This window comes from Pelobates fuscus, chromosome 10 (assembly GCF_036172605.1).
Source record: "Pelobates fuscus isolate aPelFus1 chromosome 10, aPelFus1.pri, whole genome shotgun sequence".
Taxonomy (NCBI): Eukaryota; Metazoa; Chordata; class Amphibia; order Anura; family Pelobatidae; genus Pelobates; species Pelobates fuscus.
Window position 1 is genome coordinate 81126981 of NC_086326.1, and position 12337 is coordinate 81139317.

General features: G+C 39.7%; 1 protein-coding gene across 2 annotated transcripts in view; it reads right to left on the reverse strand.

Moving 5' to 3' along the window:
• The window catches only part of PSD (pleckstrin and Sec7 domain containing), a 255001-nt gene that overhangs the window by 147591 nt on the left and 95073 nt on the right, over positions 1 to 12337 (reverse strand). For both annotated transcript variants that reach the window (XM_063435023.1, XM_063435022.1), the window contains exon 7: positions 7271 to 7383. In XM_063435023.1, the coding sequence (XP_063291093.1) occupies positions 7271 to 7383 (113 nt within the window). The remainder of the gene's footprint in view (positions 1 to 7270; positions 7384 to 12337) is intronic.

Sequence of the window (12337 nt, forward strand, 5' to 3'; positions counted from 1 at the left end):
AAACCTGATTTTTGTAAGCCACCATTTGCCTTATTTTTTGGTTAATTTTGTATAATACCATTTTCTCTCTCTCTTTTTTTTTTTTATATATAGTTTTTGGATCAATACCACGCTGTTGTATATACAAACCGCTGGAGGGGGTAAACAGATTAGCGGATTTGAGTTACCTTGACCCAAACGTACCTACCATGTTAAAGGCTGTTTCAGATGAGCATGCATATTTACTGGTGACCTGATCGGGAAATGTCACTGCTCTCTAGGTCACTGTGTACAGTTTTGCTTGATCCAACTGTTGGCCAGTTTTCCCTCACAGCAAAAGATCCAACAAAAAGGATTGATTAGTCTACATCTTAGCTGGTGGCCAGACGATGGTCATCCCCTACCCAGTGGCTTGGTGGAACCGCTGAGCAAAAACTATGGGTGTGAAATTACTACATGTATGCTTTCTAAAAAAAAAAAAATGGCTTAACTAGTTTTTCTTTGAGTATCTATTTTCCAGTTTTTTCATTGTGCGTGACTGCGGGAGGTAATCGTAAAAAAGAGTGAAGCAAGGAAGGGCTATTCTATTTCTAGAACAATTCCCTATGACAGCAGACATTTGTTTTGTTTTATTGTGCCTCAAGCATTGGTTGTTCATTTGAAAGCTCTAAATCACACAAGTGCATTGTGCTAGAAAATTCTATCTGCTCTGCCTTCTGTACGGTTAGGACAAATTTCATGACAATAGTATCAGTAAAAACAATATTTTAATAGACAAAAAAAACAACAACAAAAAATGTAGAGAGCCAAGGATAAAAATTTTTGGAAAAGGTAAAAGAAAATAAATTAATCCCTTAAAGGAATACTCACTACAGTGCCCTTTCACCTTGCCAGAGTATGTTTTAAAACAGTAACAGTAACTGGGCTAAAACAATTTAACAACATACTTGCGTTCAGTGGAGCACCTGCAGCTTCCGCTACTGCTTACAGATTATCATTGACGGAGAATCTGGTTAGCACCAGTCAAATAAAGAGGGACATTTAGGGCCACATATTTTTGTGCATAGGTCACAGCCAATGAGTGCAGTCCTGTATCAGCCATGTGTAGGCTGATCAGACACATCCGGCTTCTCTTGCAGAAGAAGACCGGATACAGCACTGGTGAAACCAGGTAAGTTTTCAAAGTGTTCTAAGCAGTTTGACCGATTACTTTAGAAGCGTACCATTTTTTTTTATATAAGCAAACCTAGGATTACAACAGAAGTTGTCTGTTTTTTTTATACTTTTTCTATTATAAAAATTAGGAAAAATTTTACCCCTAGCAAAAATAGTATTTTCTATTTGACATATATTTTTACATATATTCAACACAAGCGGCAACTGAGAGACTCAGTCCATATCCATCCAGGCATAATCCGAAGGTCTCTGCATACGTCTAACTCCTATATGATTGGTAACAACTGAACTGTATGAACTTTTCCTGAAGTATATTTTTTTTAACAATATAAATATTTTTATATCTTTTATTATATTTCTATCTAATAAACTGGTGTTTCACGTTTATCCAGTTTTGGAACCATTGCTTTTTATCACTTGTTGCTACATTGTGATACATCTTAGCTTACAGTTCCATATACTGTATTGCTACAATATTACAGTATTTCATTTTTATTTATATCTTTATCTTTGCATGGTACAGAGTATATAATTTAGAGCAAGTGCCAGCCATTCTATTCTATAGCAGCAATAGAGGCACTTGCACTGCACATATTGCATTAGATATATATATATATATATATATATATATATATATATAAAACATTCATTTTTCATTTGCCTATTTCTCTTTTGTCCCATTTTTTCTATACTTTTTTTTTTACATTTTTATTTGAACTCTCGTTTTTCTTAAAGACAGAGTACCCCTGTTTACATAATCTCTCACGCAGTCATTGCCATTCTATAAACATCTATACACATTTTAGCCATATTCTAGGCCAGCTCCTGGTATTTGTACATTGTAAATCGTATGAAGAGCAAGCAGTGTTCCAATGGCGGATGGAAAAATATCACTAGCTGCTTGAAGAACTGGCCCGAGAGAACATTTACTGCGTATTTGAACATATTTCATGCAAGGCTGGATTAAATTAACATGACAAATTATTCTGATCTGTAAGGCACTACTCTGCTTTCGGCAAAAATAATTGTATGTTAACCTTTTAAGTTTTGTATTCTTATATTTTTTTTTTTGCATTTTTCTGTGAAGAATAAAAAGCTAAAGCAGAATATAAAAAAAAAAGAGCAAATATTAAAAGTAAATATAATCTGCAGATATTGAAAGGAAAGAATGCAAATATATTATGCCTATAATTATTAAGTGACATCATTTAAATCTATCTTAAATTATTGTTCAGTACCAAATCGTACATAAATCCAAAGTATGTATGTACACCATTTAAGAACTCTGTTGAACACCTTTTTGCCCCTAGAACAGCCTTGAATAGATTCAAATTCTGGAAGTGGCAGAGAGAGGTACAGAGCTTGCATTGAGACCAGATGCACATGACTTGAGCCCCATGTTTTGCTATATAACAAGCTGCAAAAACTCTCAGGCAGTTTAGCTTTTCCAAGAATATACCATCCCTGAATTCTCTCTTTTGGATATTGGTAGCAAAAATAAGTGGACAGGGAATATATCATATAATATATGAAAGGGACTATATAATGAAAGTTGACATAGACTCTATCAGACTGGATATTGGGGACTTACTCAGGTGATCTCAAAAGGACACTTGGCCTAGTTTGGGGACTCATGGAGAGGGATCCTCCTCTTCGGAGGACATTACTGTTGACCATGGTGATGAGGCTTATTCTAGCCAATCGATTCATGCTAAATCTTCACCAAATGAGGACCTTGATCCGATTCCAAGCAAAAGCACGCTTGTTAACTTGCGCTCTAACATAGCCAAAGACAATTTCTCACTTTAAGGATGCAATTGGTGGAGTTGCCTCTTGGATCACACTGCTAGAAGCTACATCTAGCTCCCATGCATCCAGACTGGTGTTTGTAGAGCATTATATTTCTGAACTGCAACAGGCCCAGCATGAGACTAGTGTCAAAGTAGACACATTAGAGGATCAACGAAGATGCTACAACAATAAAATCAGGGGTATTTCAGAAATTGGCACCACTGAAATGCCACACCTTATCTGCAGAATAGTTGTAGTCCTACTATCACCTAAGCAAGGCATTTCCACACGTCTAGATGGCATGTAATGCTGACCAAAAAAAGCCTCATCACCGCTAAGGGCAGTCACCGACCTGATCGTTTGCTTGCAATCCATTCAAGGTAAGGCCATGCTCATGTCAGCCAACTCATTTACGTTTAAAGGCTGCTTAATCTCAATATTCCCGGAGCCCTCAAGGAATACTCTTACCCGACATAGGTTCATGTGGCCTTTGCTGCAAATTCTCTGGTCTAATGACATTTCATACAGATGGGCAATCCAAATCCTATAACTGCATCATGAAACTGCCCATCTGGTGCATAGCATTCAAGAATTGGAAACCCATCTTCACAATATGGGCAACATTTTGACATCAATAGCCCCTACGGCAGGCCAATCTCTTCTGGTTAACTCCATAAACCCCTTGTTCCTCAGCATCTGTACCTGCTGCAGTGGAGGTTCATTAATGAAACACTATAGTGTTAGTAATACAACGTTGTAGTGTCGTTCTGCCCCTGTGAGCTTCTCCCTGCGGCAATGAAAGGGTTAGACATTTTTAAACCGTTACCTGATTCGAGCACCAATGTCCCTCGGCACTGGCTCCGTCTTAATCTCCTCCAATGTCATTGGGAGGGATGAACCTAATGGACGTGTGCAGCGAGTGCCACGCACACATTAGGCCTTTTCCATAGGAAAGTATTGAATCAATGCTTTCCTATGGGGATTTATAAGACACTGGGTGTCCTCATGAAAAGCATGACGAGATCCAGCATCGTTTACTGGAGTTAGACTCCTTGTAACCGCAGGAAGCGCCTCAAGTGGCTCTCTAAAACTGCAACGTTTTAGATTGCATAGCTAGGAGGACACGAACAGTGCGCCCAGACCACTTCATCTCATTGGGTGCCTATAGTGTCCCTTTAATCTTCTATACACTCAAATTCCACTGTGTTCATAGCCCTGGCTGCGGTAAGAATAGAACTTATTTTTCTTATTCGAATTCTTTCTCCTTTTTTTTTTTTCTATATATCTCAACAGTGGGTGCTCTCTGAAAATGTAGGACTTATGTCTCAATTTTCTTTTACTTAATTTTATTGCTGTAAAGTTCTTTATGGGTTTTCCCCTGCGGTCCATTTTTGGGGTTACCATTTATGCCACACTTTAGGCCTATTTGGACTCAGTGGAATATACCTTCCAGCCCTGCTGATCTTGAGGCCATATTATACTAGTTCAGCTTATGTTATTGTCCTTTTCCATGGTGGGGAACAGAGAGAGGCATGCACTGACAGGGCCTAAACAGGCTAAAACAATCATCTTGTGTTTTTTGCATATCTCTTGCAGAGGGAACCTGCTGGCTTTTTTGATCTGTACTGACTTTGTGGGTGAGCTCATTTGTGACAAATACTTTGGGGTACTATCTGATTGTTAGACAAGTGTGATTAAATGCTTTTTAAGCCATTTAGGTGTTGAATTTGCTGTTTCTGATTGTTCAAATAAAGTGCAGAAAGACTGTGATTGCTGAAATGCTAGTGTTTAAAATGAGGTATTGGGTTACAATGTTGTTGAGAAGTATCGGAATGGCTGGACTGTGAGAAGTATCGGGATGGCTGGACTGTGAGAAGTATCGGAATGGCTGGACTGTGAGAACTATCGGAATGGCTGGACTGTGAGAACTATCAGAATGGCTGGACTGTGAGAACTATCGGAATGGCTGGACTGTGAGAACTATCGGAATGGCTGGACTGTGAGAACTATCGGAATGGCTGGACTGTGAGAACTATCGGAATGGCTGGACTGTGAGAACGATCGGAATGGCTGGATTGTGAGAATGATCGGAATGGATGGACTGTGAGAACTATCGGAATGGCTGGATTGTGAGAACGATCGGAATGGATGGACTGTGAGAACTATCGGAATGGCTGGATTGTGAGAACGATCGGAATGGATGGACTGTGAGAACTATCGGAATGGCTGGATTGTGAGAACGATCGGAATGGATGGACTGTGAGAACTATCGGAATGGCTGGATTGTGAGAAATATCGGAATGGTTGGATTGTGAGAACGATCTGAATGGATGGACTGTGAGAACTATCGGAATGGCTGGATTGTGAGAACGATCGGAATGGATGGACTGTGAGAACTATCGGAATGGCTGGATTGTGAGAAATATCGGAATGGCTGGATTGTGAGAAATATCGGAATGGCTGGATTGTGAGAACGATCGGAATGGCTGGATTGTGAGAAATATCGGAATGGCTGGTTTGTGAGAAATATCGGAATGGCTGGATTGTGAGAACGATCAGAATGGCTGGATTGTGAGAACGATCAGAATGGCTGGATTGTGAGAACGATCGGAATGGCTGGATTGTGAGAACGATCGGAATGGCTGGATTGTGAGAACAATCGGAATGGCTGGATTGTGAGAACAATCGGAATGGCTGGATTGTGAGAACGATCGGAATGGCTGGATTGTGAGAACGATCGGAATGGCTGGATTGTGAGAACGATCGGAATGGCTGGATTGTGAGAACGATCGGAATGGCTGGATTGTGAGAACGATCGGAATGGCTGGATTGTGAGAACGATCGGAATGGCTGGATTGTGAGAACGATCGGAATGGCTGGATTGTGAGAACGATCGGAATGGCTGGATTGTGAGAACGATCGGAATGGCTGGATTGTGAGAACGATCGGAATGGCTGGATTGTGAGAACGATCGGAATGGCTGGATTGTGAGAACGATCGGAATGGCTGGATTGTGAGAACAATCGGAATGGCTGGATTGTGAGAAATATCAGAATGGCTGGATTGTGATTGTTTTGACATGACATCAGCTACTCATTGACCGCCATTAACTTGTCGATACCTATAGGATATAAGATAACTCTTCTTGTATGCTTTTCTGCATTGAGCTGTTGACACATATTAGGCTGATTAGTTATTTGCATTAATTATCGTTATAGCTTTAGCCTCCCTCATTACCCCTCAAGTACAAACACAAGATTAAATCACGAAGCTCATACATTCATGACCAATCTCTAATAACAAATGTCATTGCTTACTAAACTAGGCTTAATGACTGAAAGGCATTTGCTGATAGTTAGTAAAAACAGCACTTAATGGAAGCGCCTCTCAGATAAATGTTGAGAACTAAGAGCCATTTATATGAAGAGGAATGCACAGTGACACTCGGCCAGATAATTGTCCCTAATGTATAGCAAAATGCATATTGTGAAAGGCAGACAATGTGACTTTTGTGGCTGGATTGATTCTGATTAACGTATAAAAATTACTACATTTCAAGGCAAGATAAGAATGAAATAATTTTGTGACTAAATAAGGATCTGGTCATTTCATGACCAAATAACAAAATGCTTTTTTATGAATTCCCTAAAAGGGACACTTTAGGCATTGTTACTATTTCATATAATTGAATTGGTTGTAGTGCATGGAGTCCACTGGCACTGTCCTGCCATTCAGTGTCAAACCATTTTTGAGAAGTTTAACACTGAATGAGGGCCCCTGGTTTCCCATAGCTGCACCCCCACTGAAGGTGTGACTAAAGCGGCGATTACACACTTCTTTCTAGCCACACACATTCATATCAGAATGAGTAAATGTGCTTGGACTAATGCAGTCACCTGACACTTTCAGCCAATCACAGAGGCCAATTGTTGCTCAGGCTAATGTTTCCTCATTAGTCTCAGCAGCTTAGAGGGATAGTGCCAGATACTATAAACACTTCAATGAGATCAAGCAGTTCCGGAGCTTACAGTGTCCCTTTAAGGAGTACGGAAAACACATTCTGCAGGACAACAATTCTAAACATAAAGATCTTTAAATACATGTTCAACATGCTGCATAAAGTTATTGATGAAGTAAACCTCATGGCAAACTACTGACACTTTATTGCTAAAAATCACAATATAGACAAACACCTTGCCCTACTCTTTAAAATTAAAGAACAGTAGAACCTAAACATTACATTGGGTCACATATATTCGTGATCCACCATTGTGTCCATAAACAAACTCCCCTAAACCCAAGTTTGATATGGAGATCATCTCACCTTCTGATGAGACACTGTTGCTGTTGCATTGGTGATATCGCTGTGAAAAGTGGGCCAGAATGCGTTCCCTTTCCTGGGTCTCCCCCATAAGTGCCAGCTCCTTCAAAAACATCCTAGGATGCAAAAATATTAAGTGTTTTTTTTTTTCTCACGTAAAATTTAATTAAAAAAAGAATGCATAGGTAGCCATTACAGGAAGCATACAGACTCTAAATGTTATTCATAAAAAATGTTTCAGAACGATTAACAAAGAATGATACAATTGCAGTGCATAGCATATGCAAGGGGGTAAACTACTGTTTATCATAATTGTATATATAAAGTATTTTAATATATTCTTAGATCATTGCAAGAAATTCTAAACTAAGATTTTAAAATTCATTTAATTTTGTTATTATTTCGGTCTCATTTCTTGCACATGAATTGTGAAATCTGTTGCAGACTAGTCAAATTCAATAATTACAAAAAATTATATTTTGCATCAATCACAATTTTTAAAAACATTTCCAATTCATAACGATCGTCAATCACATTTCAGTGCATTTTATATTTTAATGACTACAATAATAGCCAATAGAAACAAATACAAAGCTCGATTCAGTATAGTATAACATTTATATAAAAATAGAGATGGACAAAGCATGTATTGAATGGGCGGTGTAAATTGAAAAGGGGAATCGAATTTACCAAGCTTATTTGCAGTTGATCATTTTCCCATCGTTGGTTCCATAATTGAAATTGTTATTTACAAACATTTAAATATCTTTATATATTAATAAATATAGTTAAATCATCAATTTTATTATTCAGGACAAGTTACTTAAAAACCTGTCAGACTCTTTGCAGTTAATATGACTTCATTATAAAGGTTGATTTAGATAATGGATTGTGGTATTGGTGCGTGCGAACATATAGAAATTACTAGATTTGTGCACGGGGAAAGATTTTGTTTGTCCGAATAAGTTTATCCAAAATGTTAAAACTGCTTCAGATGAACCAAAGTAACAACATTTGTATACGTTAAATGCAATTTAGCCCTTCACCCATTTATGGCAGAGGAAGGGTTAAAAATGGAACACAAGGATGTGAGTATATACTTGGGGAGCGCGGACCTGGTCAAATGTCAACCAGCCTGAACAATAGTAGCAAGAGAGCAGCATGCAAATCAAAAGAAAAAAATATATTTTACTTTTTCTTTCCTTCCAATATTAGAAGAGCACTCTAAACCCTGGTTTCTTTACCTGTGGTACACGTACCCTAGGGGATACGAGCAACAAAAACAGGGAGTACACCTAGAAGCTGGCCAGCTGACCACCTCAGGGCTCCCCAGGAGGTGGCCTACAATGTGCTAAGGCAGTTTAGGAACCTGATTAACTGGACGGCAGTCGCCTAGTCTGCCAAAAATTAGTGTTCAGGGAGAGGCTGTAGTCGGGGCAGCGAGGGAATGGTAATATCTGTGCTCTCTCACACATCTTGGGGTGATGCCGGGAGTCAGGTTATGACGTCTCTGACAACTTTGCTCCAGCATTACTAAACAGCGTGCAAAGGAGCAGAGCAAGAAGACCATGAAAGATGACAACAGCCACACTAGACCTCAGGAAAAGGATCCCCGCTGGACCCCAGGGAAAGGATACATTCCAGCTCTCACAAAGGTAGGAAGGCTGGGTAGACTTAAATAAAAATAATAATAAAAAAATAACAAATTTGTGAGTGTGTGCGACATAATGTGTATGTGACTGCCAGTGTGTGTCAAATCAGTGAGGGTGACCGTCAGTGTGTGTCAAATCAGTGAATGTGACTGCCAGTGTGTGTCAAATCAGTGAGTGTGACTGCCAGTGTGTGTCAAATCAGTGAGTGTGACTGCCAGTGTGTGTCAAATCAGTGAGTGTGACTGCCAGTGTGTGTCAAATCAGCGAGTGTGACTGCCAGTGTGTGTCAAATCAGTGAGTGTGACTGCCAGTGTGTGTCAAATCAGTGAGTGTGACTGCCAGTGTGTGTCAAATCAGTGAGTGTGACTGCCAGTGTGTGTCAAATCAGTGAGTGTGACTGCCAGTGTGTGTCAAATCAGTGAGTGTGACCGTCAGTGTGTGTCAAATCAGTGAGTGTGACCGTCAGTGTGTGTCAAATCAGTGAGTGTGACTGCCAGTGTGTGTCAAATCAGTGAGTATGACTGTCAGTGTGTGTCAAATCAGTGAGTGTGACCGTCAGTGTGTGTCAAATCAGTGAGTGTGACTGCCAGTGTGTGTCAAATCAGCAAGTGTGACTGTCAGTGTGTGTCAAATCAGCGAGTGTGACTGTCAGTGTGTGTCAAATCAGTGAGTGTGACTGCCAGTGTGTGTCAAATCAGTGAGTGTGACTGCCAGTGTGTGTCAAATCAGCGAGTGTGACTGTCAGTGTGTGTCAAATCAGCGAGTGTGACTGTCAGTGTGTGTCAAATCAGCGAGTGTGACTGTCAGTGTGTGTCAAATCAGTGAGAGTGACTGCCAGTGTGTGTCAAATCAGTGAGTGTGACTGCCAGTGTGTGTCAAATCAGTGAGTGTGACTGCCAGTGTGTGTCAAATCAGCGAGTGTGACTGCCAGTGTGTGTCAAATCAGCGAGTGTGACTGCCAGTGTGTGTCAAATCAGCGAGTGTGACTGTCAGTGTGTGTCAAATCAGCGAGTGTGACTGTCAGTGTGTGTCAAATCAGCGAGTGTGACTGTCAGTGTGTGTCAAATCAGCGAGAGTGACTGTCAGTGTGTGTCAAATCAGTGAGTGTGACTGCCAGTGTGTGTCAAATCAGCAAGTGTGACTGCCAGTGTGTGTCAAACCAGTGAGTGTGACTGTCAGTGTGTGTCAAACCAGTGAGTGTGACTGTCAGTGTGTGTCAAATCAGCGAGAGTACAGTTGTGCTCAAAGTCTGCATACCATGGCAGAAACTGTGAAATTTTAGCATTGATTTTGAAAATATGACGGATCATGCAAAAAAAATGATTTTATTGAAGGATAGTGATCCTTTGAAGCCATTTATTATCACATAGTAGTTTGGCACACTTTTAAATCATAATGATAACAGAAATTACCCAAACTGAGCCATGGGGAGCAGAAAGAATGGTCAAAATACCTGGGTAACAAGGTAATGGAACTTTAGAAAGATGGAAAAGGATATACAAAGATATGCAAAGCATTGAAAATGCCAGGCAGTACTGTTCACTTATTAAGACATTTAAAATTCAGGGATCTCTGGATACAAAGCCAAGGTCAGGTAGACCAAGAAAGATTTCAGCAACAACTGCCAGAAGAATTGTTCAGGGTACAAAGAAAAACCCAAAGGTAACCTCAGGAGCAATACAGGCTTCTCTGGAAAAAAAGATGGTGTGGTTGTTTCAAGGAGCACAATAGGATGATATTTGAACAAAAATGAGCTGCATGGTCAAGTTGCCAGAAATAAGTCTTTACTGCCTTTACTGTGCCAATGCCCAAAAAAGCCTGTTAAAGCCTGTTACAATAGGCCTGACAGTACCTTCACATGCATCACAGCTTCTGGCACACTGTAATTTGCAGTGACAAGACCAAAATAGAGCATTATGGTCACAACCATAAGCGCTATGTTTGGAGAGGGGTCAACAAGGCCTATAGTGAAAAGAATACAATCCCCACTGGGAAGCATGGTGGTGGCTCACAGATGTTTTGGGGAAGTGTGAGCTCTAAAGGCACGGGGAATTGATGGCAAGATGAATGCAGCATGTTATAAGAAAATACTGGCAGACAACTCGCATTCTTCTGCACAAAGGCTGCGCATAGGACACTCTTGGACTTTCCAGCATGACAATGACCCTAAGCACAAGGCCAAGTTGACCCAGTGGTTACAGCAGAAAAGGTGAACATTCTGGAGTGGCCATCACAGTCTCTTGACCTTAGTATCATCGAGCCACTCTGGGGTGATCTTAAATGTGCGGTTCATGTAAGACGACCAAAGACTTTGCATGGAGCCATTTTGCAAAGACAAACTGGGAGCTATACCACCTGCAAGAATTAGGGGCCTCATAGACCACTGTTACAAAAGACTGCATGCTGTCATTGACGCTAAAGGGGGCAATACACAATATTAAGAACTATGGGTATGCAGACTTTTAAACAGGGGTCATTTCATTTTTTTTCCTTGTTGCCATGTTTTGTTTCATGATTTTACCATTCTGTTATAACCTACAGTTGAATATGAATCCCATAAGACATAAAATAAATATGTTTTGCCTGCTCACTCATGTTTTCTTAAAAAATTTGACATAAATTACCAATTCTCCAAGGGTATGCAAACTTTTGAGCCCAACTGTATGTGTCAGTTTCCTCTGTGTCTAAATATGTGTCAGTGTCCTCTGTATGTAAGTGTCATGCAGCCATGTGCTGGACTCCGCAATTAGAATGTTGGCATGGAACATGGAATCCTGATGAATTTAATTTAAAAAAAAAATTTTTCTTAAAATCTACAGCGATCAGCTGAGTTCATGTTCCTAAATGTACTCCTTAATACTATATGTATCAGAGATGTATCTATCGTGTTCCATACTTTATAAATTTCTGATTGATGTGTATATACTATACTGTTATTATAAATGGAAAAGTAATACTGATGTAAAAGGGAACTGCCATGAAATGCACATTTGAGGCAAATCTATATCGTAAAGGCATAGGATAGCACTCTTGGGATTTAGGACAATTAATATGGAGATTTTATTAGATGGACGTTTCATCACCCAACTTACCCAACCTCTCCAAGCCATCAATCTGAGAAAATGGCTCTATTGATTTCATTTGTCAAATCCTTAGACAGCTATGTTTCAAGTGCTCTGTATCTTTGACACCTTTTTATTAACTTCATGGTTTTATTACAGTACATGAGGATAAGCAAGTGAATTGTATCATGGGTGAGTAAATCTATAACTCTGTTTAAGGAGAAAAAAGAAATACAAAAATAAACCATAAATTCTAGTTTTCGCTATAGTCTGTTAGAGGAGAAACATGGTTTCAGACACTGCCCAGATATTTAGAATTCTCAAAGCAGTTTTTCAAATATAAAATCCAAATACAT